The 26,700-nt window shown below is 37.5% G+C and overlaps 1 protein-coding gene across 15 annotated transcripts in view; it reads left to right on the forward strand.

The window, feature by feature from the left end:
- Positions 1 to 26,700, forward strand: part of LOC145261115 (uncharacterized) — a 535,668-nt gene that overhangs the window by 470,073 nt on the left and 38,895 nt on the right. For 10 of the 15 annotated variants that reach the window (XM_080119351.1, XM_080119345.1, XM_080119350.1 and 7 more), the window contains 2 exons: positions 12,132 to 12,242; positions 25,368 to 25,466. In XM_080119351.1, the coding sequence (XP_079975477.1) occupies positions 12,132 to 12,242; positions 25,368 to 25,466 (210 nt within the window). The remainder of the gene's footprint in view (positions 1 to 12,131; positions 12,243 to 25,367; positions 25,467 to 26,700) is intronic. The other 5 variants (XM_080119355.1, XM_080119353.1, XM_080119347.1 and 2 more) reach the window with 2 other exon arrangements.

Consider the following 26,700-nt stretch of genomic DNA (forward strand, 5'->3'; position numbering starts at 1 on the left):
AGATTAAACATGCAACACAATATTAGCTACTTTTATTTTCTCTACCGCTCTCCCTCAACTCAGGAGTGCACCATAATAAACAAAGTATCTGACAGCATAGACGCGGCACTGTCCCTCGACACTAGCGCACAAATACATGTATTTGGTGACTTTAATGTCCACCACAAAAACTGGCTTGGATTCTCTACTTACATAGATGCAGCGGGCAGCACAACTCATAGCTTCACTATATCTCACTCCCTATCACAAATTGTTACGTTTCCAACCCGTTTCCCTGATCAGGAAGAACAACACGCATCACTTCTAGATCTGTTTTTGACCACAGTTCCAGATGACTGCATAATGAAGGCCCACAGCCCACTCGGGAACGCTGATCATGCAGTGATAATGGTTGAAATCGCCCTAAACTCTAGAGCCAAAACTGAAGAGCCAGTGCTCAAAACAATGAGATATTATAAAAACGCTGACTGGGAAGCCATCAGGGAACTAATCAGAGATGCCCCATGGAGAAATATTTTTTCTCTCCCTGCTGAACAGTATGCAAACGAGACCACTGACTATTTCAAAACTGCAATCGAAGCGCATGTTCCCATGCGGAAATTTTATAGTAAGCCCCACTCTCCCCAATGGTTTACCTCGACTTGTGTAACTGCCATTGCTCAAAAGCAGCATGCATACCGTAGGTTTAACCGACATAAGTCCAGTTCAAACAGACTGAAGTATATAGAAGCTAGAAATAACGTTAAGAAAGAAATAGCGACAGCTAAGAGAGAATTTACGGAAACCACTAAAAAACGCATCGAAGCACAAAAACTAGGAACTCGAGACTTCTGGAAAATCTACAACAATGTAGTAAATAATGGGCAATCAACAATTCCCCCACTAACCAACAATCACGAGGTTGTCTCCTCAGCAACAGACAAGGCTAACATGCTTGCCAGTCAGTTTGCCTCAAACTCCACATTGGACCCTTCCAACCATCCCCTACCTGACTTTCCTATGCGGACAGACGCCACGCTAGATGATCTGAAAATCACCCCTGCTCAAGTGCATGCTATCATAAAAAACTTTACACTTCAAAAGCATGTGGACCCGATCTCATCCCAGATGTGCTATTAAAAAAGTACTCAGCCGAAGTAGCTCCAGTTCTCTCCAAACTCTACAACAAATGCCTTAATGAAGCTTGCTTTCCGGGCTGTTGGAAAACTGCTTCTGTTGTACCAGTTTTCATGAATTCTGGCGAAAGGACTGACCCCTCAAATTATCGCCCCATTAGCCTCCTCCCACTTTTTGCCAAAATATTTGAGACCTTAATTAACCATGCTCTAGTCCATCATCTTACAGATGCTAAACTTCTGACTGACCAACAATATGGATTTAGACAAGCCCATTCCACAGCAGACATCCTAACTGTAATCTCTGAACGTATATACCATTCACTGGACAAAGCTGGGAAGACAGAGCGGTAGCTCTAGATATATCTAAGGCTTTTGACAGGGTATGGCATGAGGGTCTCCTCAGGAAAATTAGATCATACGGTATCACTGGTAGAATACTTAACATAATTAAATCCTTCTTAGATAAGAGAAAAATCCAGGTTGTCCTCAACGGTCGTACATCTAAACAATATGATATAAATGCGGGGGTGCCCCAGGGGTCTATCCTTGGACCTCTATTGTTCCTGAAATTCATAAATGACCTCCCCAACAAAATTGCCTCTGAGATGGGTATATATGCTGATGACACTACACTCTATGGCAGGCACGACAGGAAGACGAATGAACACATTTCTAAAGAAATGGCAGAAACACTAGAGGAAGACATCCAATTTGTGGTGGAATGGAGCCAAAAGTGGTTGGTTGTGTTCAATGCCGACAAGACTAAACTGGTTTCATTCAATAATTACAAGAAACCCTCTCTACCACCTATAGCAATGGCCAACAACTCTTTATCTGAGAGTACATCTTTCAAACTGCTTGGCCTAGCGTTCACAGGAAACATGAGTTGGAACAATTACATTGAAGGCATTGCCAGGGCTGCTGCAAGAAAGGTGGGCTCTTTCTACCGTGCTAGACAACTACTAACACCCAAAAGTATCCTGTACCTCTATAAGGCCACCATTCGCCTATGTATGGAGTATTGCTGTCACATCTGTGCTGATGCATCTGCTACTAGTCTCTCGCTCCTTGACAAGGTTCAAAAGAGAGTCGCAAACCTGATAGGCCCTGAACTAGCATCTAATCTTCAGCCTCTGTCCCATCGACGAAATGTTGCCTCCCTCTGCCTTTTCTACAAGTATTTTATTGGTGAATGCTCTGACAAACTGCAATCACTTGTGCCCCCATGATGTGAGCACCCTCGACAAACCTGACAGGCTGCTAAATCCCACCCCCACACTGTAGAGATCCCTAGATGTAACAGATCTTTTTACTCCAATAGTTTCTTCCCCAGAACCGCTAGACTCTGGAATTCCATTCCAGGTCCCTGCTTCCCCAACAGTACTGACATGCAGAAGTTCAAGTGTAACGTGAACCGACATCTTGCTGCCCAAATCCCTACATAGTACCCCAGTAGTTGTTGCCCCTGAGAGTAGCCCCCTACACCAAAGTGGCAATTTGCCTTGTTTGGGATGAAAATGTAATAAAAAAAAAAACAAAAAAAATACACAAAAGCGAAAATTGCCCTGGACGCCAGAACAATTCTCTCTCCTGCAAACTGTGTCGATCTAAGGCACATATTACACCTTTATGTGATAGTCCCAAAAAGGTAATTTCACTATTTTCTCATGTTGATGAAAACAACATCATATTACCTGTTGTAGCTATTTCATTACATAATGGAACAAAGAAAACTACGGTTAACTGCCTATTAGACACTGGAAGTCAGCGATCTTATTTTTCCAAAAAAATATTAAAGGAACTAAGATATCCTGATGGAGATTCGAATCTTACCGATTACCAGATGAAAACCTATGCAGGTGTTGCGGTAAAGAGTCTTGAACAAGTTGTTGTGAATGTTAATGTTGGTAAAGGGAGACAACTCCGGTTTAAATAGATGACCAATTTGGTATTAAATTTCAGTTTGATCAGTTCTGTCAAGTAAAGTCCAACCTAAATAAATTAAAATACAAGTTGGCATTTTCAAGTGAAAAACAAAGCAATGCTATAAAAATTGACGGTATCCTAGGTGTAGATATATTTCAATTCATGATTAACTCCAGAATTATTAAATGCATGAATGGACACGCATGGGATTTACCTCAAGGTGTTACATGATAAGGGCTGTCCCCTTGTCATGTAAGTATAAAAATAGAGAGATTTAGTTAAAATGAAAATGAAATAGCATAGATGAAATTCGAACCTCATAATTTAGGTTTAGAAATAGATTACGAGAGAGAATTAGCAAATGGAATGTGAAAACAAACCATTGTTTAGCTTAGAGATAAAATAGTTTGAAGAAACGAATGTGCATTGTCAATTCTGTTATGAAAATTCAATTGAAGAATGCAACTATAAGATAATTTAATAAACATGTTTTTAACATATTGGAAATATAGGTTACTGGGAATATAGGTTAAAATTCCTTTTGTAAACAAAGGAAAAAGTTTTGGACATGCATTTCCAGAACACGTGAAAGAACACACATGTTTTAACATGTCTATGGCGTCATGGAAAATGGGAAGTTCTCGATATAGTTAGAAACTTTAGAGTTAAGCGGAGAGAAACTGAGAGAGAGTATGTGAGAGTCTGAGGACGACAGACGACAGTCCAGACATGGACATTTGAACATCTAGAAGCGAGACAGTCACCTTTGAAGCTTAGTATGTAAAGCTTTGAATTCTTGACTCAGAAAACCACAACCGGTCGGGAGAAGAAATAAACCCATCATGTGTTTTTATAAACGTCGTCTTTGTGTTGTAATTCTACGAAAAGGTAAAGTGAAAATTGTTATTATATGTCTTGTATATCATGTGTTTTAAAATGTCTTCACATACACATCTTATATCTACAATGTGAGCACTAAGACTGTCTCCTCACTCTAAGAGCTTCTATTACACTTCTAAGTATGAACATTTTATATATATGAATCTCTTCATTAACAACGAACATTTCTCTCAACAACAAGACACTTTAATAAGACTCACACTTTTAATAAGTCCTAACAACGAACAATATAACAAGAACAACAAGAAAAGAATAATCATAATAATAATAATGAAACGTAACAAAGGGATTGCTCTATTTGGTAATGTTCAGCATTTTTTATATGCCGATCAAATCTTTCCTGTAGGAACTGGAATCCAATCATTGTGCTAATTATCATACTATAATATCGGAACATGCCTGTTGCCTAGAGCACCAATTGAACGCTATATTGGAACCCAAATTAATCTACCAGGATCCATTCTCTGATATATTTGAATCTCCAAATGTAGAGAGAAATTTAGAAAGGATGTTTGCTGTGGAAACTGATGGCACTTTCCTTGATGAAGAATTAATCGCGAATTATGACCGAAATAAAATCGATAGCTTCAAGAAGTCTATTGAATTTAAAAACAACTCATATTTTGTGGATTTACCCTGGCATAAAGATAAAATCAATTTTGGGCCTTCCAATTATCAAGTCATTCTGAAGGTACTTGACAGAACTATGCTTTCCTTGGAAAAGAAAAAAATGGCTGAGGCCTATACTGATATTTTTCGTCAACAAGAGACTGAAGGAATTATCGAGAAAATTGAAGTTGCCCCACAGGATTTTCACAAATATATATCGATACCCCATAGATCAGTTTTCAAATTTGATCAACAGGTAACCAAAATAATACCTGTTTTTAATTGTTCTTTAAAGGCTGGAGGTGGTTATTCTCTTAATGGGTCATGTTACCCGGATGTTAATATGTTGAGTAATATGCTTGGACTTTTACTTTTATTCATCACTGATAAATATGTTCTGCTAGGTGACATAAGAAAAGCTTTTCTGATGATTAGACTCAAGTTTGATGAAGATAAAAATAGATTTTGTTTTTGTGAATGATGAAAACAAGTTGATTTGTTATCGTTATTGCACATTGATATTTGGCTTCAATGCAAGCCCTTTTATATTGAATTAAGTTCTGCAGCATCACGTGAATAACTTTCCAAATGACACATGTACTAAGATGTTGAAAAGTCGATTTTATGTTTACAACCTGCAATTCTTCGGGAGAGATAATCAGCCTTTATAAAAATGCAGTGCCTTCACTGCAAAAGGGAAATTTCCAACTGAGGTCGTGTAATTCCAATTATAGAGTCCTACGAGAAATCATGATTGAGGATGGTAGAATTGTACAATATAACTATGAGTATGAAAATGTTCTTGGGTATAAATACCACTATACAGATACTATCAGCATCTCTCACACTTCAGTTCAGGAAAATATAATCTCTAAAAGGGATATTTTGGCACAGACAGCAAAAATATTTGATCCTTTATCACTCTGTGCTCCTGTAACAGTTAAAGCGAAAATCCTTCTCAGAAAATTATGGTTGCTCAAATTGAGTTGGGACAAAAGGTGCCAACAGACATAATGACAATTTGGTCAAATTTAGCTGAGGATCTCTCTGGTTTGAGGAATCTGTCCTTATCACAACAGGCTGTAGACAGTGATGGTCTACTAAAGTTGTATATCTTCTGTGATGCTTCACCACAGGCATATGGGTTTGTTATTTATGGGGTGCAAAATGGGAAATCCCATATAATATTTTCTAAAGTGAAAGTAGCACCAATGAAAGCCAAAACTTTGCCAATGATGGAGTTGCTTGCTGCATACATTGCATTCAAAGCTTTATGCATGTTGCTGAGAACATACTCTAATATTAAAATTGAGAACATTATTGTTTCTGTGGATGCGCAAGTCGTATTGTCATGGCTTCTCTCAGACAATGTGAAAGCAAAAAGCCTGTATACCAGGAATAGAATAAGAGACATTCATGATATGAAAGAGAATTTTACTAAAGAATTTGGAGTGGACATTGATTACAAATATATCCCCTCTGTTGAAAACCCGGCGGATCTGCTTTCTCGTGGTGTCAGCCTGGAAAAATTTAAAGTGAAACTGGACTTATGGACCTATGGACCTGCATAGATAGTTCAGGAACCAGAGAATTGGCCTACAAGTACCTTGAGCTGCCTGAGTCTGGAAGACCAGCGATATGTGGAAAATGTTTTTCATAGTACAATAGGCGAAACTATGTATAAACCACTAATTCCCTTCGACAAGTTCTCGAGTTTGGACAAGTTATGCTGTGCTACTGCCTTCATATTCAAATTTGTGGATAAATGTAAACAAGTGAAGAAACAGTCTAATCCAAAACAGGCTGCTAAAATTTACTTGATTAAAGTGATGCAATCACAAGCCTTTGATGTCGAGATTGCTTATAAGGACCCACTTGATAAGAAGATTCTCTCGCTGGCTAAGAATCTTAACATCTTTCTCGACTCCGATGGGATCTTAAGAGTGGATGGCAGAATTGTCAATTCAAGATATTGTGGTGTAAATGAAGAAAAAAGAAACAAGAACGACCGACCGCGTTTTTGTGTGGCTTACCTCGTGTTCATAATGAAGAAGAAAGAAACAAAAATGGCTGCCCTGTTTCTTTATATGCCTACAGGGTGACCACGAGGTATGCAAATGAGATGCTCCTGATTGGAGATAAAAGAGGAGTGATTTGGGGAAGGAAGGTATTCTGAAGTTAGATTGCGAGCAGAGAAGTTGTATTTGTAGAAGAGAAAAGTCGGATTCGGGGAGAGAAAAGCTAAAGTTGCAGAAGTTCGTTTTGGAGTGGAGAAAAGACGCGTCAAGTGGTAACCAGAAAGTGAAAGTTGGGACAGCAGTGTCACGCAAACGACAAGCTATTTCGGCGCATCAAGCAAATTAACATGGCTGAGTGGAGACTGAGCACTCAGATGTTGAGACCCTTTACTGGGGAGGGTGACCTGATTAAGTGGCTGGAGAAATTAAAAATGGTGGCGAAGCTGCAAAAGATAGAAGATGTGGTCACCCTGCTGCCGCTACGTTAAGAGGGGGCCAAGTGACGTTTGGACGTCTCGGCGCAGTGGGGATGGCAGGAGTGGAAGGTGATAGAACCGTCAGAACTCCAAAACCGGAGGTTTGCTGCATTGAGGACAAAGATTTCCTGGCGAAGTTTGATGGCGTGAGGTTGACGGTGGAATGGAAATGGATCTCCGGGCCCCCAGAACTACAGAATAAGGTGGGCTGCTACGAAAACACTCTGCGAGGAGAAATAAGAAAAGGATTCGAGGAAGAAGTGGAGAGGTGGATAAAAGAAGGAATTCTGAAACCGTGGACAGGGAAAGAAAAAGGAGTGTTGCCACTACTGGCGGTTGTTCAGCCTACCAAAAACAAGATTAGGCTCGTGCTGGATTTTAGGGAATTGAACAGACACGTAGCCTGCCACACTGGAATGGGGATCGACGTATGTGAGGAGGTCATGAGGAAATGGAGAAGAATGGGGCGGGCCACTAAGATTGTCGATCTGAAATCGGCATATCTGCAGATCCATGTAGATGAAAAACTCTGGCAGTACCAACTGGTCCGGTACAAGGGGCGGGTGTATTGTCTGACGAGGTTAGGCTTTGGGCTGAGTTCATGACTGCCGTGCTGAAGACAGTGCTGAGCAAAGACTGTACAGTGGAGGAGGCCATTAGTTCGTACATTGACGACATCCTGGTGGAGGAGGCAGAGGTGACAGCAGAGAAAGTAAGAAGCCATGTCGAGAAGTATGGGTTAACTGCAAAATCGGCGGAGACCCTAGATGGAGGAGCAGTGCTGGGGTTGAAACTAAGGCGAGATGGAAAAGAAAGCCTTGTCTTCGAACGAGGGAATGCAATACCCGAAGTCGGATCTGAGCTGACGAGGCGAGAACTCTTCTCAGTCTGCGGGAGGCTGGTCGGGCACTATCCTATCGCTGGCTGGCTAAGGATAGCATGCAGCTTTATTAAACGACAAACAGGCACTGATGGCTGGGAGGGCCGTGTGACAAAGGAGGTCATGAACATGCTGCAAGAAGTCATTGCGAGAGCGAGGAATGAGGACCCAGTGAAAGGGAAATGGTATGTCAGCGGCGAAGACGCGGGTGTGGTTTGGTGCGATGCCAGTAACCTGGCGTTGGGCGTCGTACTAGAGATAGGAGGTGTAACTGTGGAGGATGTGGCGTGGCTAAGAAAAAACAACGACTTCTCCCATATCAACGTAGCAGAACTAGATGCCGCTATAAAAGGAATCAATCTGGCCCTGAAATGGGGATTGAAAATAATTGAAGTCAAAACCGATTCGGCAACGGTAGCATCGTGGATTCGGTCGGCAGTAACTGGCGATAAGAGAGTTAAGACCAGGGGTGCTGCGGAAATGCTGATCAAGCGCAGACTCGGAGCGCTCACCGACCTGATAGCGGAATTCCAGTTGAGAGTATCTGTTGTGTTGGTCCCGTCAGAAAAAAAACAAGGTGGATTCGATGACATGCGTGAAGAAGGCCTGGCTGCAGGAGGGAAAGGAGGTCTCCTCGGTATGCTGTGCAGGGGAAGAAGTCAAAGAGTCACACGAAATGCACCACTTTGGTCGAGAACGAACGTTATTCCTAGCCAGAGAGGTTTACCCGGAGACCACCGAGGAGGAGGTTAGGGAGGTGGTGGAGAACTGTCGAGAGTGCCAATCAATTGACCCTGGACCGTCCAGACACGAAGCAGGAGAGCTACACGTTGCGGAGAACTGGAAGCGATTGGCTATTGATGTGACACACTATCGCCACAAATTGTATCTGTCGATGGTCGACTGTGGACCGGGAAGGTTTGCCATCTGGAGAGAGATCAGGGCAGAAGCTGCATGGGCGATCGGAGGGGTCATCGAGGAGATATTTTTGGAGAGAGGGCCGGTTGAGGAACTCTTAATGGACAATGGCCCCGCTTTCCGATCAGAAGCCTTTAAAGGGGTGTGCGATAAGTGGGGAGTAAGGCAATTTTTCAGAGCAGCGTATCAGCCGAGTGGCAACGGAATAGTGGAGAGGAATCATCGCACCATTAAAGCCGCTGCGGAAAAAAGCAACGTATCACCCATAGAGGCGGTGTTTTGGTATAACATCTCGCCGAAGACCAAACAAGATGAGACAACTGTGCCTCATAGGGCCGTTTTCACATATAAGTGGCGGCATCCGTGCAACAAAACAGCAGGAATTGAGAGTGAAGAAGCCACTATCAAAGTAGGTGAAGAGGTGTGGGTGAAACCCCCCAATGCACAGTGTACCACTCGTTGGAAAAGAGGGGTCGTAACAGGATTGCAGTCGAAGAACAATGTGATGGTGAATGGCGTTCCCCGGCATATCTTAGACCTGCGTCGTGTGACATTGCCGGTATGCAGTGAGGGCAATGAAGAAGGGGAAATCGAGGGCCACCAAGAAGCAAATGATGCTGCTCGACCTGACTTAGGCCCGCGTTGTAGTGAACCTGAAAACGTTAACCCCCCGAGAAGTTGTCCCCCAGAGGCCTCGACGTGAGAGGAGGCGGCCTGCTTGGATGGAGGATTACGAAGTATCCTATTGATCTCGAAGATCAGGGGGGCGTGTGGTGTAAATGAAGAAAAAAGAAACAAGAACGACCGACCGCGTTTTTGTGTGGCTTACCTCGTGTTCATAATGAAGAAGAAAGAAACAAAAATGGCTGCCCTGTTTCTTTATATGCCTACAGGGTGACCACGAGGTATGCAAATGAGATGCTCCTGATTGGAGATAAAAGAGGAGTGATTTGGGGAAGGAAGGTATTCTGAAGTTAGATTGCGAGCAGAGAAGTTGTATTTGAAGAAGAGAAAAGTCGGATTCGGGAAGAGAAAAGCTAAAGTTGCAGAAGTTCGTTTTGGAGTGGAGAGAAGACGCGTCAAGTGGTAACCAGAAAGTGAAAGTTGGGACAGCAGTGTCACGCAAACGACAGATATGATTATAATTTGGTCTTTCCAATTTTGATTGGCAAGCAACATCCACTAACGAAATTAATAATTTTGGATAACCATCATCGGTGCAGACATTTGGACATAGGCACGACAATAACAAAATAAAGGTTGTCTGGATATTGGCTTCCCTAAGCAAAGAAGGCAGTCGGTGAAGTCTGTAATCTCAAGCTGCTATACCTGTAAAAAATTCAACAGCTTGGCTTTTAAATATCCCAAGTTAACAAATCTGCCGAAACACAGAGTTGGGCTAATAAATCCCTTTCAACATACCGGTATTGATTACACAGCTCACATCTGGGTACAAAGAGAAGGAAAGTCTACAAAAATGTATCTGTTGATTTTCACATGTATGAATGTGAGAGCTATTCACATTGAGCTTGTGCCGGATATGAGCACTCAAGCTTTCATTCTCGCATTAACTCGTTTTTCTAATATTTATGGATTACCCACTCATATATACAGTGATAATGCACGTTCCTTTAATGCTGCTTTAGATGGTGCTGTAATTAAACATCACATCAACAACAATGAATTCAATACTGCATTTACCAGCTCTGCTATCATGCACATAAAAATACCTCTTTACTTCCCTTGGATTCGTAGTACTTGGGAGAGAATGATCAGGGTAATAAAATCATGCTTGTTTAAAACATTAGGTCGATCCAAAATCGGTTATTTTAAACTCTTAACCCTTCTATCAGACATTCAAAGGGTAGTGAACTCCAGACCTCTGACCTTGTTGCGGGCCAGGATATAAATATCCTAACTCGCTACAAAAGAAAATAATGAAACAAATGGAAAGAAGGAAACAAAAACTCAATTGCTGGATAAAATAAACATGTTGTTTATTTTCTGTTGAAAAATGAATGTTGTTCATGTTTGCGCGGGTGTCACCATTTTTTGTTGTGAGACTGGTGGTATAGAAAGAAAAGGAAATGCATGTTCATCTCACGTTCGGGTCACCAACATTTGTTCGCGCGTGGCAAGAAAAGGAAATGGAGTACAGAAACGAGAAATGGCAGTCCGGCATGTAGAAAGAGAAAGAGAGAGAGGGTTGACATCAGTTAAGCTGTGTGCCAGCTACGCGGAGGTGTTCTGAGGCACAAGTTGTAAATACGAGTTGTCTGGTTGATTAACCAAAGCAAAAGGGGGAAAAAGAGTGAGAAAGTCAATCCAGTTCATGGAGAGAGAAAGCGTATAAAGTGTATGTACTGTCTTTTAGCTTTTGCCTCACATAGTAGCAGGTGGCGTGAGGCGCACAGGCGCCGAAACAGAGGCGGCTGGTCCGCCGACTATTCAGGTCGGAAGCTGGTTCAAAAAGAAAGAAGCTGCTTATTGCTCTTGCTTTTATAGTTGTTTCCGGTGGTCTTTTGTGCATGTGTGGATTTCCTTCAAAATGGAAGTGACGTTGCCCATGTGTGCATACGTGTGTATATGTTAGCGTGTGTGTATATGCACGTGAATGTGAGTGTATGTACGTGAACGTGAATATATGTACATGTGTGTATATGCGCACGTATGTATATGACAAGAAATATGGCTTGAGATGTGAGCACTTGTTTTTGTGCTAGACTAGAAAAGGCTCGCACAATACTCCCCTTCCCAGGAAAAAAAAAATATGCAGTGTATATTTAAAAAAAAAAATTTTTTAAGCAATCTTTTCGGCAATTGACTTTTCGTCCTGTTTTTTTTTGTTTTTTTTTTGTTGGTGTGGTTGTTTAAAAAAACGTCAAAAACGGAGTGTGTTCGTACAAAAAAAAGTATTTACTTATGCATGGAAAAGGCGTTTACTCTTTTTTTAGGCTGACATTTGTTTGGTTTTATTTGTGCTGACATGTGCAACGAGTTGATTGGATAGTAAAGTGAATTGTTCTTTTTGTTATTCAAACATTCCTTTTTATTATCGAAATATTTCTACTAACTAAACTCTGACAATCACCCACAATCAGTCTATCCAGCATTTTCTGAGAACCAACAATGTAACAGTCTTTATTTCAAGAATTCCTCTGAATGATTATTTGAAGAAATAAAATACCAGTACAATATTTTAAAATATACTAGTGTAGGATATAGTAAATAAAAATATTAAATAGTAAAAAAACTAAAATGATGATGCTCTCCTGCTTTGTTACAGAACGGCCATTACCTTCATTGCCAAGTTCGGCATACAGGAATTGCAGATCACTACCAGCATCATCACCACCTCTATCATGTAGTTCAGATTATTTAAACCCACAGCCGAGAGGTATGTAAATAAGTATTATCTTTCTTAACATCTACTAAAAAAAATTTTCAGTGATTTTTCACGGCATAATCTGTCTTCATCAACCACTAATGATGAATGATGACACCAACTAAAGAATAGTCATAAGAATCAATGATTGGCACGTCTTTGATTTTGTGCTCTAAATTTGAAGGTCATTTTAAAATATTTGAAATAGTCGGCATGTAGATAGAGAGGTAAAAAGGATTTTTTTAAATATTATTCTTACACTGTTGACCTTGGAATAAGCAGCCTTCGCTGGTTTTGTTTGGTTATCTTTGTTTTTCTTAGCCCCTTAAAAAAAATAAATTCAGTAGCATTAATATTTTTACTTTACGCCATTATATTCTTCTTTCATTTATTTTTTTTTACTTTTATCAAAAAGTACAAAAACAAACAAAAGATTTCGTTTAATCACATGCTCGTCACAAAACAAAGGAACTTTTTAATAAACAGGCACACTTTTCACTGAAACATCTTCAAACATCATTTACTATGTACGTGCAAAATGAATGCCGATACTTAAAATATATCAACATTTTGACTCCTTCCTTTACTTAAAAATCCACCAAAAATCAGGGAATTAACCAATTTTAATGAAATTTTCAGTATTAATCAAATAATGATCAAAGAATATAATGAACCCCTTGTTGAAAATGAGTGGAAGTCATTTAATAAAAATGTGTGGACACATACCTCATCACCGGAACCTGCGACATCCAGAAAAGTTTTAAAAATTACTATGAACACATTTTGTTTGACGAAATACTAAGACGCACACAATGTGTGTGTATTTTATTTACAATTAGGAGAACCGAAGAGTTACAATAAAAGGGGAGAGAATTCCCACAGTAAAAGGGTTTTGGAAAGGGGCAGATAACCCTATAGCAATTGAATATATATCAATACTCCTCCTCAATTGCTGACAGTCTGCATTATAGTTTATGAAGTCCCAAAAGTTCCCTGAGCCTTACAAACTGTGTGCTTCCAAGTCCTTTAGTTAGCAGGTCGGCTACCATCTCTTTACTTGGACAGTATTCGAGCTTAACAGTTTCCCGCTCGACCAGTTCTCGAACATAGTGGAACTTTATGTCCACATGTTTGGCCCTTCCATGATACTGTGGACTCCTTGCCATACATATGGTTGACTGGTTGTCCTCATATATAAGGGTTGGTGTTACTGGAGATCCTAGCAAGGCACTTTGAAGATTCTGCATCCAAACAACCTCCTGTGCTGTACTTGCCAATGCCATGTTCTCAGCTTCAGCTGTTGATAGAGCAACACAGGTTTGCCTTTTGCTTCTCCAGCTGACTGCCGCACCACTCAGCTTAAAAACATATCCAGATGTTGATCTGCGATCATCCAAATTACCAGCCCAGTCAGCATCGGAGTACCCCAGGAGATTGGTGGCTTTCTTCTTATCATAAAGTAAACCATATCCTTGTGTACTGTTTAAGTACTGGAGGATATGTTTCACAGCCTTCCAGTGTTCCATTGTAGGTTGAGAGCAGAATCTCGAAACATTTCCAACGGCATGAGCAATATCCAGTCGTGTCCTTGTCGACAGGTACAATAGGCTCCCAACTGCAGACTGATACAACTCTTTGTTGACCAGTTTACTTGTTCCGGGATCAATTGGAGTAGACACAGGTTTGGAATTCTCCATCTGGAACTTTCTCAAGACATCTGCTGTGTATGTAGGCTGTCCAATCCATATTTTTTCTGCTTCGGGATAAATAATCTTCACACCCAAAAAATGGTGTAGTTTTCCCAAAATCTTTTATTTTGAAAATCTTTGATATCGCTTTCATGAAATCTTCAATAAGACTTGTGGATTTACATGCCACAATGATGTCATCAACATAAACAGCTGTTATGAAAATGTCTCCTCCTGAAGATTTTATGTAGATGCAAGGATCACTTTCCAACTGTTTGAAGTCCATCTTCTTCAGCTGACCATGCAGTGCATCATTCCAACATCTTGGGGACTGCTTCAAGCCATAAATACTTCGCTTCAATTTACAGACAAGATGTTCCTTGCCTTTAACTTTGAAACCCTCTGGCTGCCTCATGTAGATTTCTTTCTTCAGCTCTCCATTCAGGAAAGCAGTGGCTATGTCCAATTGATGCAGCTTCAGATCATGCTGTGCTGCTAGTGCAATAAATGTTCGCACGTATTCGAATCTCACAACTGGGCAGAAAGTCTCATCATAATCGATTCCTTTCTTCTGAAGAAAACCTTGAGCTACAAGTCGAGCTTTATAGTGTTCCATATTACCATCAGCATCGTATTTTCGCTTGAACACCCACTTGCTACCAATAGTTTTTCGTCCACTGGGCAATTCCGTCAGGTCCCATACTGTATTAGAATGTAAGGAAGAAATTTCGTTATTCATTGTCTTCAACCATTCATTCTTTTCAGGACCAGAAAGTGCTTCCTTCATGGTCAATGGGTCATTTAAGTTAAGAGCCATGTAAACCCATTCGCCATACGGATCTGGGGTTTTCTTTAGCCTTGATGATCTTCGGGGTCCTGTTAGCTCTTGTGGGTTGTCTTCATCATCGGAGCTATCTTAGTGTCCAATTTCTACCAGAGATGGATTTACAATTTCTTCTTTCTCCTGTTCAACTATTGAACCTGATTCATTGAAGATGACATCTCTGCTATGGAACACTCTGGATTTTCTGGTATCAAAGAGTCGATACCCTTTTATACAAATCCCGTAACCAAGGAATTGTCACTTCTTTGCTTTTGAGTCCATTTTGAATCTTTCATCCTTCGGTATATGGACAAAAGCATCACATCCAAAAATGCATAGGTGTTTCACATTAGGCTTACGTCCCTTCAGCACTTCATATGGTGTCATACCTTCTACTGCATTTGTTGGGCTCCGATTTCTAATATACGAAGCCGTTGATAATGCCTCAGCCCAAAATTTCTTAGGCAGCTTAGAATCCGATAGCATTGATCGAACCATCTCCACCAATGTTCGGTTCATCCTCTCTGCAACACCATTTTGTTCTGGCGTTTTTTGGAACAGTATACTCGTGCTTAATCCCCTCCTTCTTCAGGTAGTTTTCAAATTCTTTTTGAAGTATACTCTCCTCCATTGTCGGTTCGTAAAACCTTTATATTTTTACCAGTGAACTTTTCCACCATAGTTTTCCATTCATTGAATTTTTGGGGGACATCTCGTTTGTTTTTGAGCACATATATCCACACAAATCTGGATTTGTCATCAATGAACGTGACAAAATATTCGGCACCACCAAGCGATTTTTCCTCTATCCTTCCACAAACATCGCTATGCACAATTTCAAGAAGCTGAGTTGCTCGCTTTCCTCCAGATTTTGGAAACGATCAACGATGATGTTTTCCATCCAAGCAAGGCTCACAAAACTTAATTTCCTTGTTTATATTATAGTCAAGGCCAGTAACTAGTTGGTCCTTTACTAGTTTTTGCAAGTTCTTTTCTCCAAGGTGGCCAAAGCGTCTATACCAAATCTCCTCCTTTGTGTTACCATCTAAACAGGAGTTTGCTGCATGGGTTGATTCATTTATATCAGAACAGTTTAAATAATAAAGGTTCCCAATTTTGGAACCTGTAGCCACCACCTTTTGCTTGTTATCTAAAAATTGACAATTTGAGTCACTGAAGATACAGGTTTTTCCAGATTTAGTGGCTCTGGACACACTCAAAAGATTGTAGGACAATGTGGAACATATAAGGTCTCATACAACCTGCATTTCTGGTGTTTCCCGTCCGGTACACCCACTTTTAGCTCTATTGTTCCTGTTCCTATTGCCTCAACTGAGAATCCATCACCAAGGGTTATTTCCTCAGCTACATCCAATTTTCGAAAGTTAGAAAATTTTTCAATATCACTACACATATGACATGTGGCTCCAGAGTCCACAATCCAGTCATTCCTTTTTCCATTAGACAATAATGCATGATGTGTAAAAAGTCCAATACACTCACCCTCACCAGAGTCGCTGGAGTTGTTCTGTATTTTCTTAGTAAAGAAAACTTTCTTTCTTGGAGGGTTCGACTTAACATTCTTTGTTTCAAGTAAATGGCAGTCACGTTTAATATGTCCATTTTTTCCACAGTGAAAACATTTAGGTCCCCGTTTGTTGACATGATGTTTTGATGTCATGGCTTTCAATTCCGTACTGTTAATTTCCCTCTCTTTAATTTTGCTTTCTTCATGCAACAAGCGTTCAGTCACTAACACCCATTTAAGAACGTCCTGACTTGCTTCAAGTGCTGTTACCAACATATTATAATCGTCTGAGAGAGTAGCCACAAGGTGAACAACTCTATCCTCCTCGTCAATGGAATCGCCAATGACAACCAATTCGTCAAATAATTCCATCATAGTCTTTATGTGTTCATGGACAGAGTCGCTGTCTTTTAATCTAAGGGAGTATAATTTTCTTCTCAGCGCTAGTTTATTTGCCCATGTTTTCTTTTGAAATTGGTCTGCCAATTTCTTCCACACAACTGCAGGGTCGTCAGGGTCTCCAATTAAATATAGTAGTGAGGTTTCTACTGAGAGCACAATAGTCGTTAAAGCCTGGTCTCTTCTCGATAAATATTTCACGTGGGATGCTGGCTCATTTCATTTGTCCGGAACAATTTCTGTTTCATTAACTATATTCCATAGTCCATCCTTAATTAATGCCATTTTGCATTGGACCTTCCAGGTATTATAGTTTGAACCATTTAGTGGAACCAAGTTGCTTAGTTTTGTTTCCATTGTTATTTAACTTAAAAGAAAAAAAACAATACAAAACTTCGACGACAAGAAAAAAAAATCCAAGATGGCGAAAAATTACCACACGTGTTTGCTTCACTATTATTTTCAAGACGTTATCACGTAGACTGGGCCCATAACCAATGTTGAAAATGAGTGGAAGTCATTTAATAAAAACCTTAAATAAGTAAAAATATTTTTTAAAAAATATTATGGGGGGGGCTATAGTTTATTTTAAAAAACAATATCTCCTTCAAGAACGATTATAAAATGTGTTTTCAATCGATATTTATTCAATAAGGGACCAGTTTTCCTACCTAGCGAAAGGGGACGAGTTTTCCGGGGTCGAGTTTTCCCGAGACGAGTTTTCCTAAATTCAAAACTACAGTATAGTTGAAAAAAAAACATTTCTTATTCATTTCATTTCATTATTAACATATTCATAACAAGTACAGAGTAGTTAAAAATTAAAATACGTTTATTATTTTACATTAAGTACAAACACTATAACTTATCCAGCTATGTAGAAGAGTAACTTATATTACCCTTGCTAATATTTATTTATTATACATTTGTTGTTTGAGACATTTTCGAATCTGTGTTGCTTGTAAAACAAGCCCCAAAATCACGTAAATTTCCTATTAAAACCTCCAAAATGGTTTTAAAAATGTGTGAAATGTCGGATATTTTCTCGTGTTCTCACGTAACTAAATAAAAGCTTTAAAATAAGTTAAAATACTAAAAAGTTATCCAGCTCGGTAGAAAACGAACACTTAGAAAAATCAATTATCGGTTTTAAAACAAAAGTAAATAAGTAAAAATATTTTGTTAAATATATTTTTAAGAAAAAAAGGCCAAATTCTAAAATGAAGCCTCTCTTTTGCTGTAAAAAAAAAGGCCCCTCAAAAATGACAAATTGAAAATTAAAGAAAAATTTCATATGTTGAAGATGTTAACATCTATATCTTTGCATTTTTATTTCCTATTAATTTTGTAGTATTTTCTTAGCGATGATGAAGCAAAAACGTTAATAATGAAACCAAATTGAAAAATATACTTTGGCTCTCACATATTTTTCTGTTTAAATTAGTTCTATGTTTAATATTAAAAAGAATAAACTCATTACATTCAAAAGTTTAAACAGTTTTAAAATCGTATCAGAAATTTAAAGAATAATTTTAATACTAATTTAATATAAAATAATTTGATGAACAATTGGTAAATTTGTAAATAAGAATATCTTGAAAAACTGTTATAATGAGAAAATTATTTTAGGAATTAAAGTGGGGAATCAGTTTCTCATATATATTTGATTTAAGATTATCACCCATTTCCACCAGAATAGAGCCATTGACTAACAGGAATTTAGGAAAACTCGTCCCCTTTCGCTAGGTAGGAAAATTGGTCCCTTATTGAATAAATATTGATTGAAAACACATTTTATGATCGTTCTTGAAGGAGATATTGTTTTTTAAAATAAACTATAGCCCCCCCCCCCATAATATTTTTTTAAAAATATTTTTACTTGTTTAATGTTTTTTTGTTTTTTTTTTAAATAAAATCGATTTTCTAAGTGTCCGTTTTCTACCTAACTGGCTAAGTTCTTAGTGGTTTAACTTATTTTAAAGCGTTTATTATGTTCATACAAAGTTAATTACAAATTATAGTATAAGAGTTGAGGCATGGGCAACAACACATACAGATAATTTTAATTTTGCCTAATATTTCTTTTAAGGGTAAACATCATTAAAAAAGTTTGAGGGAGACTTAATATGGGATTTAATATACACTCATGAGCAAAAAAAAAAAAAAAAAAAAAAAAAAAAACCGGCCAAGCATGAAAGAAGGAAGAAATCGATTGTCCAATAGTTTTCTATGAATTTTTGTTAATTTTAACTGAAAATTTCTATTTTGCAGATCATTATTATTATAGCATATAATAATAAATGGAAAAATTAATCGTAAAAATGGTAAGACCGCATCTTGGCAAGGATATAAAAAAACGAATTGCAGTATTAAGGCAGTCCAAAATGATTTACAAGCAGATTTTTGATATTTTAAAAAAAGAAAATGTGAAAACATCTCTTTCTGTAGTGAAGCGAATTGGTCAAAGGTTCGAAGTTGAATGCTTGGATCTGGTCGCCCTAGAGCATCCATTTTGAAGGACAACCACAGGCTTAAATTAACTGTTTGGAAGGATTGAAGGATTGAAAGAAAACTTATGTTGACCATAGCAAAGAATTCAAAACAGGGGCTGGAAATTCTCTTTCTAGATATACAATATCTAGACGAATGAAAGAAATGGGATTTTCTTCTAAAAGGTGTGCAAAGAAGCCATTTTTATCTAAGTAGAACATCAACGATAGAAAGAGATTTTTCTCGTGTTATGGCAAGAAAGATACAAACTGGTTCAGGAATGTTTTCTGGTTAGATGAATCAAGATTTTGTCATGTTAGTGATGCTCCCGATGCTCCTGAACAGTGCAATCGAAGAACTGGAGAAGATTTTCACCAAGTTGCATAAAAACGACAGTTAAATACGGGAATGAAGGGATAATGTTGTGGGGAACTTTTACTGCAGCAGGAGTTGGGGAACTAAAGTCACAAGAAAATGGTTTTCTGATAATTGAATAAATGTGATATTTTGTCCAGGTCAAAGCCCCGATTTCAACCCAATCGAGAATATTTGGTCCATAATATCTCATGCTTTGGCTGGAGGAACTTTTTCGAATAATGATAAACTGTGGGAAGCTGTGCTTTGTTTGGTCCATTTTTTTTTTTGCTCACGAGTGTACATGAATGTGCAAAGTGCCAAAATTACAGCGGATGAATTGAGGGAAATAGATAAATATTTAGAGTATGCAGAAAAATTGCTTGGAAGTAATGAGTATAGTCATATGGGATGATTTTCTGGAGCAACGCTGACAAAGATGGTGTAGTAATGAAATTAGCCAATATTAAATTTTTTGAAGATTTAAGCGAAAAGGTGCATTTCTATGGGATCTTAGTATACGTAGTCTTAGAGACATGTTTGATATGCACAAGGAGGAGGAGTATGCAAGTGATTAAGGAGGTGTGATTTGTAATGCTTACAATTTATTGATATTTTTTACCCTTATCCTTAAATTTGGTGATAAAGAGTTTTTTATTTAAGCAAAGGAAACAAGGGGAATTTCTGGGGTTTTTTTTCAAGATTTCCTAGTAAACAATTGAGGTTAAGCTTTTTCTTGTTAGTTCACTGTAATATGCAGCCAATTATGTCGTATCATTATACTTTGGATTCATGAAGAAACTTTTATGGTCAGTGTATCTTTGCTTGAAAATGTTGCTAGTTTGATCTATGTAGAATTTATTAGTGGTAGGGTCTTCCTTTGCTTTAATGTTAGCTAGGTATATAACAGAGGTTGCTAGACAGTTCTGTTTGAGAGGATAATTAGATTTATCTATACAACTACAATTTTTTATTTTTTACTCTGATTACATTCTGTTTTATCATTTAAAATTTTATTGCTATGTTTTTTAAAATTATTCTTTACTGCAACTGTAGTTTAATTTAATAGTGTTTTTCCTGAATATTTTGTGGGGGATATTGTTTGGGGAAAGTGAAGCTTAATGAGATTTAAGAAGATTTTTTTAGGTTGGTTTTAATCATTTGATTGACAGGAGGGGTAAACAAAATGTGTACGGACGTTTCACTTTCACTCGTCTGTGCTCCCAACATCAACTTGGAATATTTCCTTGCTGATTCCATGGACACTGCTATTTCAATGGCCTTGTCCAAAGTTAGCATCCTTTCACCAAGCAAGCGCTCCTGTATCTTCTCATCTTTCACTCCCACAACCAAACGGTTATGTATGTGTTCATTTACTTTTTCTTCGAAGTTGCAATGCGCCGACATTTTTCTCAGTGTGGCCACATATTCACTGATGGACTTGCCTTCTCGTTTGTCCCTCGTGTTGAATAAGAAACGTTCATGTATCTCATTGGGAGCCAGCCTGATGTCTCTCCATCAGAATACACAGTTCTTCAAATGTTTTCTACTCAGACCTGTTTTCAGCTAAACCCCTGAGAATAGCATAATGTTTTGCCCCAATAACCGACAAAAATATAGCACGCTTCTTACCTTCATTCAACACATCATTGGCAGTAAAAAAAAAAAAACTTTACTCTCTCAATATAGTGCGACAATTCTTCCATTCTTCCATTTTCATCCATTCCTCCGAAACTTTTACTGGTTCGTTGAGTTGTGGGTGTTCACTGCTTTCATTTTTAAATTGTCTTGTTACTCCTCCGCATTATTCGTTACTCGTTGTCAATTAAAGTGTATCAACATTAACACTGCACATGAATAAAAACGCACAAGACAAAATTAACATTATAGATGAATGAGCTGTTAGCACGTGCCAAAACAAAATGACCGTTTCATGCTCACTTTATTTACAAATGACCGTAAAAGACTGTTACGCCCTCTAGTGATAAAGGGCATAAATAGTTTCATTGGAGTATAAGAGAGATAACCCTGTCCAATATATTACAATGGTTTCGACATCTTTGAAAGTGACGATGAGGTGAAAACGAGAAGCATGTTCTCGTGTCATGTCAGCACGAGAAGAGAAGAAGAAAGAAGGAAAAAGGAGGGAAGAAAGAATTTTCGATGTGTTTAAATATCTTTTGGACCAGCTCCAAAACAAGATTGCTACTGCTGATATTTTGGTTTTTGGAAAAGCGTTAAAAAGACAATCTTCTAAATTTTCTCATTGGTTGCTTGTGCCACGTGATGCTGTCTTCAACTGCATTCACCAGAAATATGTTCATTTTACTTTTGTTGTTGTGAGAAAAGCGTGTGGGCATATTTGAAATAATGTTGTTACTGTAAGAACTTATTTTTGTGCAAAATGCGCGGGGAAACTGAAATGAATAAACGTTCATTTATTTGTGAATGCCGAATAGGTACACAACACCCTCCCATCCCCATGTTAATGGCTTTCTCAATGATGCCATTGTTTCAGCACGACTCAATAAGTGCATGAGTACCTTTTATTTCTCGAATAAAATAAAAACTACTCGACGAGAACACTACTGTTTTTGTTATATTTTTTTAATAAAAAATTAAAATTTCAATTGTTCAAAAAAGTTTTTCTCCCCCAAAGCTTATTGAGATTTTTTTTAATTACCTTGTATTTCATTAACATGCTCTAAGAATACAAAAACAATAAGAAAAGAATCTGTAAAGTTCAAGCGAACTTGAAATTTTAATTTTTTATTTTGAAATAAAAAATAACGCAGGTATCATAAAACTTTAATTAAACTTGAAAATAATATTTAAAAATGGCACGGTTCCATTTTGACTTTCACCAATTTTCCTGTTAATAATTATATAAACTCCAGCAAAAAAAAAATATACCCCCCCCCAAAAAAAAAAAACAGATAAAATCATAATAATAAAAATCATGCGCAAAGTTCAAGCCAAAATAAATAATAAAAAAAACTAGGTCACACACACAAAAATTTTTTCATTCTAAAAATAATAACGTCTCCCTCAGTCAAACTATGTACAACATCGGAGCTGATGTGTAATTCACTAGTGGGGTAGCACTCGTGTATGTCAGCCACAAAAACATTTATTGTATAAAAATGTATCAATATATAATTGTAAAAACATTTATTTAAAAGTCTGTAAGAAAATATAATTTTAATAAAACAATTTTGTAATGAAAACAACATTGGATTTTTATAAAGTAAAATAGCTTTTTTCTTTCTTTTTTTTTTTTTTTTTCAAACAAATAAATAATTTAAATGAAACATTTTTTTGAATTAAAGCAACTTTTAAGGATCAACAACAAATTAATAATTTAAATGTTTTTGGATCGAGAAGCGCCACTTGGCGACCGTTTAGTGTAGCGCACCAAGAAAAGATGGCCGCCGTCCGGCCCGTCCGCATATTATTTTTGTTATTTCGTGGACACAAAAAGTGTTAAAAGTAAATTAATTTTTCTAATAAAAATATTTGGTTTATTATTTGATAATACAAGAAGTGCCTTCTTTTTTGTTTGTTTCTTCATAACAAAAATGTTAAAAACTAAAGTAAATTTTTTTATAAATATATGGTTTCGTTTTTTGTGTCTTCTGTTCAGTTTCATGACATAATCACCCGTATCGACTTCCGGTAGCTTAATATTTTTCGAGCAGTGATCGTGGACATTACTTAAAAATATATATATTTATTTTCTTTTGGAGGTGGGGGGGGCTCGTTTTAAAACTATATCTACCTCAGTATTTTCTTTAATTTTCTATTTTTGAGAGATTATCGAAACTCCTAAGATGTGATCCTCTCATGTTGGACATTTTTTATTCAAAAGTAACACTCGACATCACTTGCTTTTTTTATTTTAACTCTTTTAAATAAGTTGAATCACTAAAAAGATTACAAAGCTAGGTAGAAAACGAAAACTTAGAAAAATCAATTTATTTTTTTTAAAACAACAGTAAACAAGTAAAAAAATATTTTTTTAAAACATTATGGTATGTGTATTCTTTTTTAAAGGCATTATCTTCTTAAAGAACGATCATAAAATGTGTTTTCAATCGATATTTATTCAATAAGGGGCTAGTTTTCCTACCTAGCAAAAATAACAAGTTTTCCGGGTACGAGTTTTTCTAAATTCAATAAAGTTACACCGTGTTACATATGGGGGGGGGGGGTAATTCTGTGGTGAATTTTGGAAGTGCCTAATCTTCTCATATAATAAAATGTTTTGCCATTCGATTTTTTTTTCTACATCAACCTCAACTTTTGTGAGATGTAGGGGAGTTTTCGTTAAAAAAGCATATAAATTATTTTTCTTTTCTAAAAAAACATATAAATTATTTTTCTTTTCCATCCATTCTTTGGGCAATTTTGACTAAAGTCTCAGCAAGATGTCAACCATAAACGAATGTAAAAATTGGAACGGAATGCAAATTTTAGTGAAACGAAATTACGGATTTGACTGTACAGCCTAGCGAGAAAAAAAAGCAACAACTTGACTACTGATAACAATAACTAATAATTAGTGTTTTAATTTTTAACTACTCTGTACTTGTTATGAATATGTTAAGAATGAAATGAAATAATTAAGAAATGTTTTTTGTTTCAACTAGACTGTAGTTTGACATAGCATTTTAATAAACAAAAATTATCATAAAAATTAAATTTCATCGTCCTTTCTCTAAATAATTAGCAAAACAAAACAATGAAATATAAAATAAAACAAAAATAATGAAATGACTAAAAAAATAATGTAATCTTCCAGAATAGCAAACAAAGCAATTTTAATGTGTTTTTTTTTTTTTAGATAAGTGCTAGTTTTATAAGTAGTGTGGAAAATGCTGGGGAATGCCACTGACCCTAGAACTGGCATGCTCTCCCGTTCCCCATGATACTAATAGCAGACCTACTGACCCTCACTCGCACCTTCGCTTACAACTCAACTTCTATTTAAATAAATCTACCCATAATTCCCACCGAGCCGCTCACACAATTTCCTGAAGATGATTACACAAAAAGTTAAAAGTTAAAAAAGCGCAGACACTTTGAGAAGAAAAAATGCTCGGGCCATACATCCATATCTTTGACGTATATACAAAAAAATAATACAAAAAATTTAAAAAATAAAAAAGGGATTACAAAACAGAAGTTTTCTGTTGTCTTTAACTATGTCTGTTTATAAATATATAAAAAGAAAGGATTAAGTGGTTATATATATGACCATTAATCCTTTCTACTGTTTTTTACAGTTAAAAAATGAAATGAGTGTCATCAAATGATTTCAAATATACTATTAAAAACTTCAAAAATACAGGATTAAAATATGACAAACTGGGTTTGTATTATTTTAGAAAAGATTTTTTTTAAATTAAAACTATTTTAGAAAATATTTTTTTTAAATTAAAAACTTGAAAATTACATAATATATAATAAATAAATTCTATTTCCAACTATTCTTGCACCTTAGCCCGGCTGAAAAATTGGGTGGGGGGAATTTTATCACCCCTCTTTGGCTGTCACCTTTCCCCCCTTATCTACGCCATTGAAACATAATGAGATTTAAGAAGGAAACTCCAGACTCCACCAATTTCATGTAAGCAAAGTATACTCTAGTGGCATTGGAATTCATGCTGCCTGGAGATCCCACTCAGGCTTGAACGTTCTTAGCTTATCTTACTCAAAATTGCAACTGAATTTACAGTGTCTACTGAATGTGTTATTTCATAAAGATTGTATGTGCATTTCTATATGTAAATTGATTGTTACATTACAGATGTGATGACACTTTTTCTTTTTGATTCTTTGTTTATACCCAACAGCTGACCTGGTCCAAATCAATGATGTACAGCCCTCTGTGATCATAGAACCAGAGAATGACAACCAGACAAAAAGATGGACAACCGGCAAGAAATTAACTCGTACGTAACACAAAAGGTTCATAACAGAAACATTCTTCGATGTGACGGTGTAGGGAAACGCATGACTTACCTAACTAGCACGTGTACATAATTCAACGGGTTGGTCGTAGAATGCAATGAATGAAAAAGAAAAAAACAAAAATGGCTGCCTTATCTCTTTATATGCCTGATATGCAGATGAGATGCTCCTGGTTGAAGATAAAAGAGGGTTGATTTTTCAGAGAGGACGTTCATTTTGTATTTTGAAGAAGTAAGTTCAATCAGCAGAAGTGTGTTTGCAGTTGAGAGAAGGTGCGTTTCGTATACAGAAGTTTGGAAGGTGGAAGTTTGGACAACAGTGTCAAACTTAACCAAGAAATTGTTGATGTGAAGGGCAGAAGAAATAACACTTGAGTTATTTAATTATAAGCTATTTTTGCCCTCAGTGTGCGGTGACTCAAAAAGCAAAAAAAAAAAAAATATATGGACAGATTCGACTTTCGCTTGTTATCTGAGTTTGATGGATCTACCACTGGAGCATCTGTCGTCAAATGGGTTGAGAAGGCTGAGAAAATCTGTAAACAGTGCAAAATTAAAGAACCAGCCACAGTCATTCCTCTGAGGTTAACCGGAGGGGCCTATGCAGTCTACCAGCAACTCAGGGATAGACCAGACTGGGATGAAATCAAGTAAAGCCTGTATACAGCGTTTGGTACAGATCCGTTTGTTGCATGGCAACAGTTCACGAGCTGGCGACTTCACCCCAAGGAAACAGCCGACCTACGATAGTTATCTGTACCGTTTGGTGAGGTCAACAACAAGATATTAAGCTGTGCCTTTTTAGTAGGCTTACTTGAGGAGATCAGTAAACTGTTGCGGGCATCATCACGAATTGATGAATTGACAACGGACGAATTATTGGCCCGAGCTCGAAACATCTGTAAGGAACAGGAGCCAATTGCAGCAGCAGCAGCTAGTATTCGACATGCAGTAGTAAAACAATGAGGCAATGCGGATTCTCTCCCAGGTAGTAATAAGCGTGTCGGCCTAGTGTGCTATAAATGTGGGGAGGCCAATCATTTTGCTAAGGAGTGTCAGAGTGATAGGAGGTGTGTATATCCATGAGCAATAAGTTTGGGCACATATCTCGCAACTGTTTGGGAAACAACACCCTTGCCCCTTGCCAACCAATAAACACAGGATTACTGATCATTGGCGTTAAAATTGACGCTGTGCAGTGTTCAGCACTCGTAGA

Source organism: Euprymna scolopes, chromosome 37 (assembly GCF_053919585.1).
Source record: "Euprymna scolopes isolate OS-2025 chromosome 37, ASM5391958v1, whole genome shotgun sequence".
NCBI lineage: Eukaryota > Metazoa > Mollusca > Cephalopoda > Sepiida > Sepiolidae > Euprymna > Euprymna scolopes.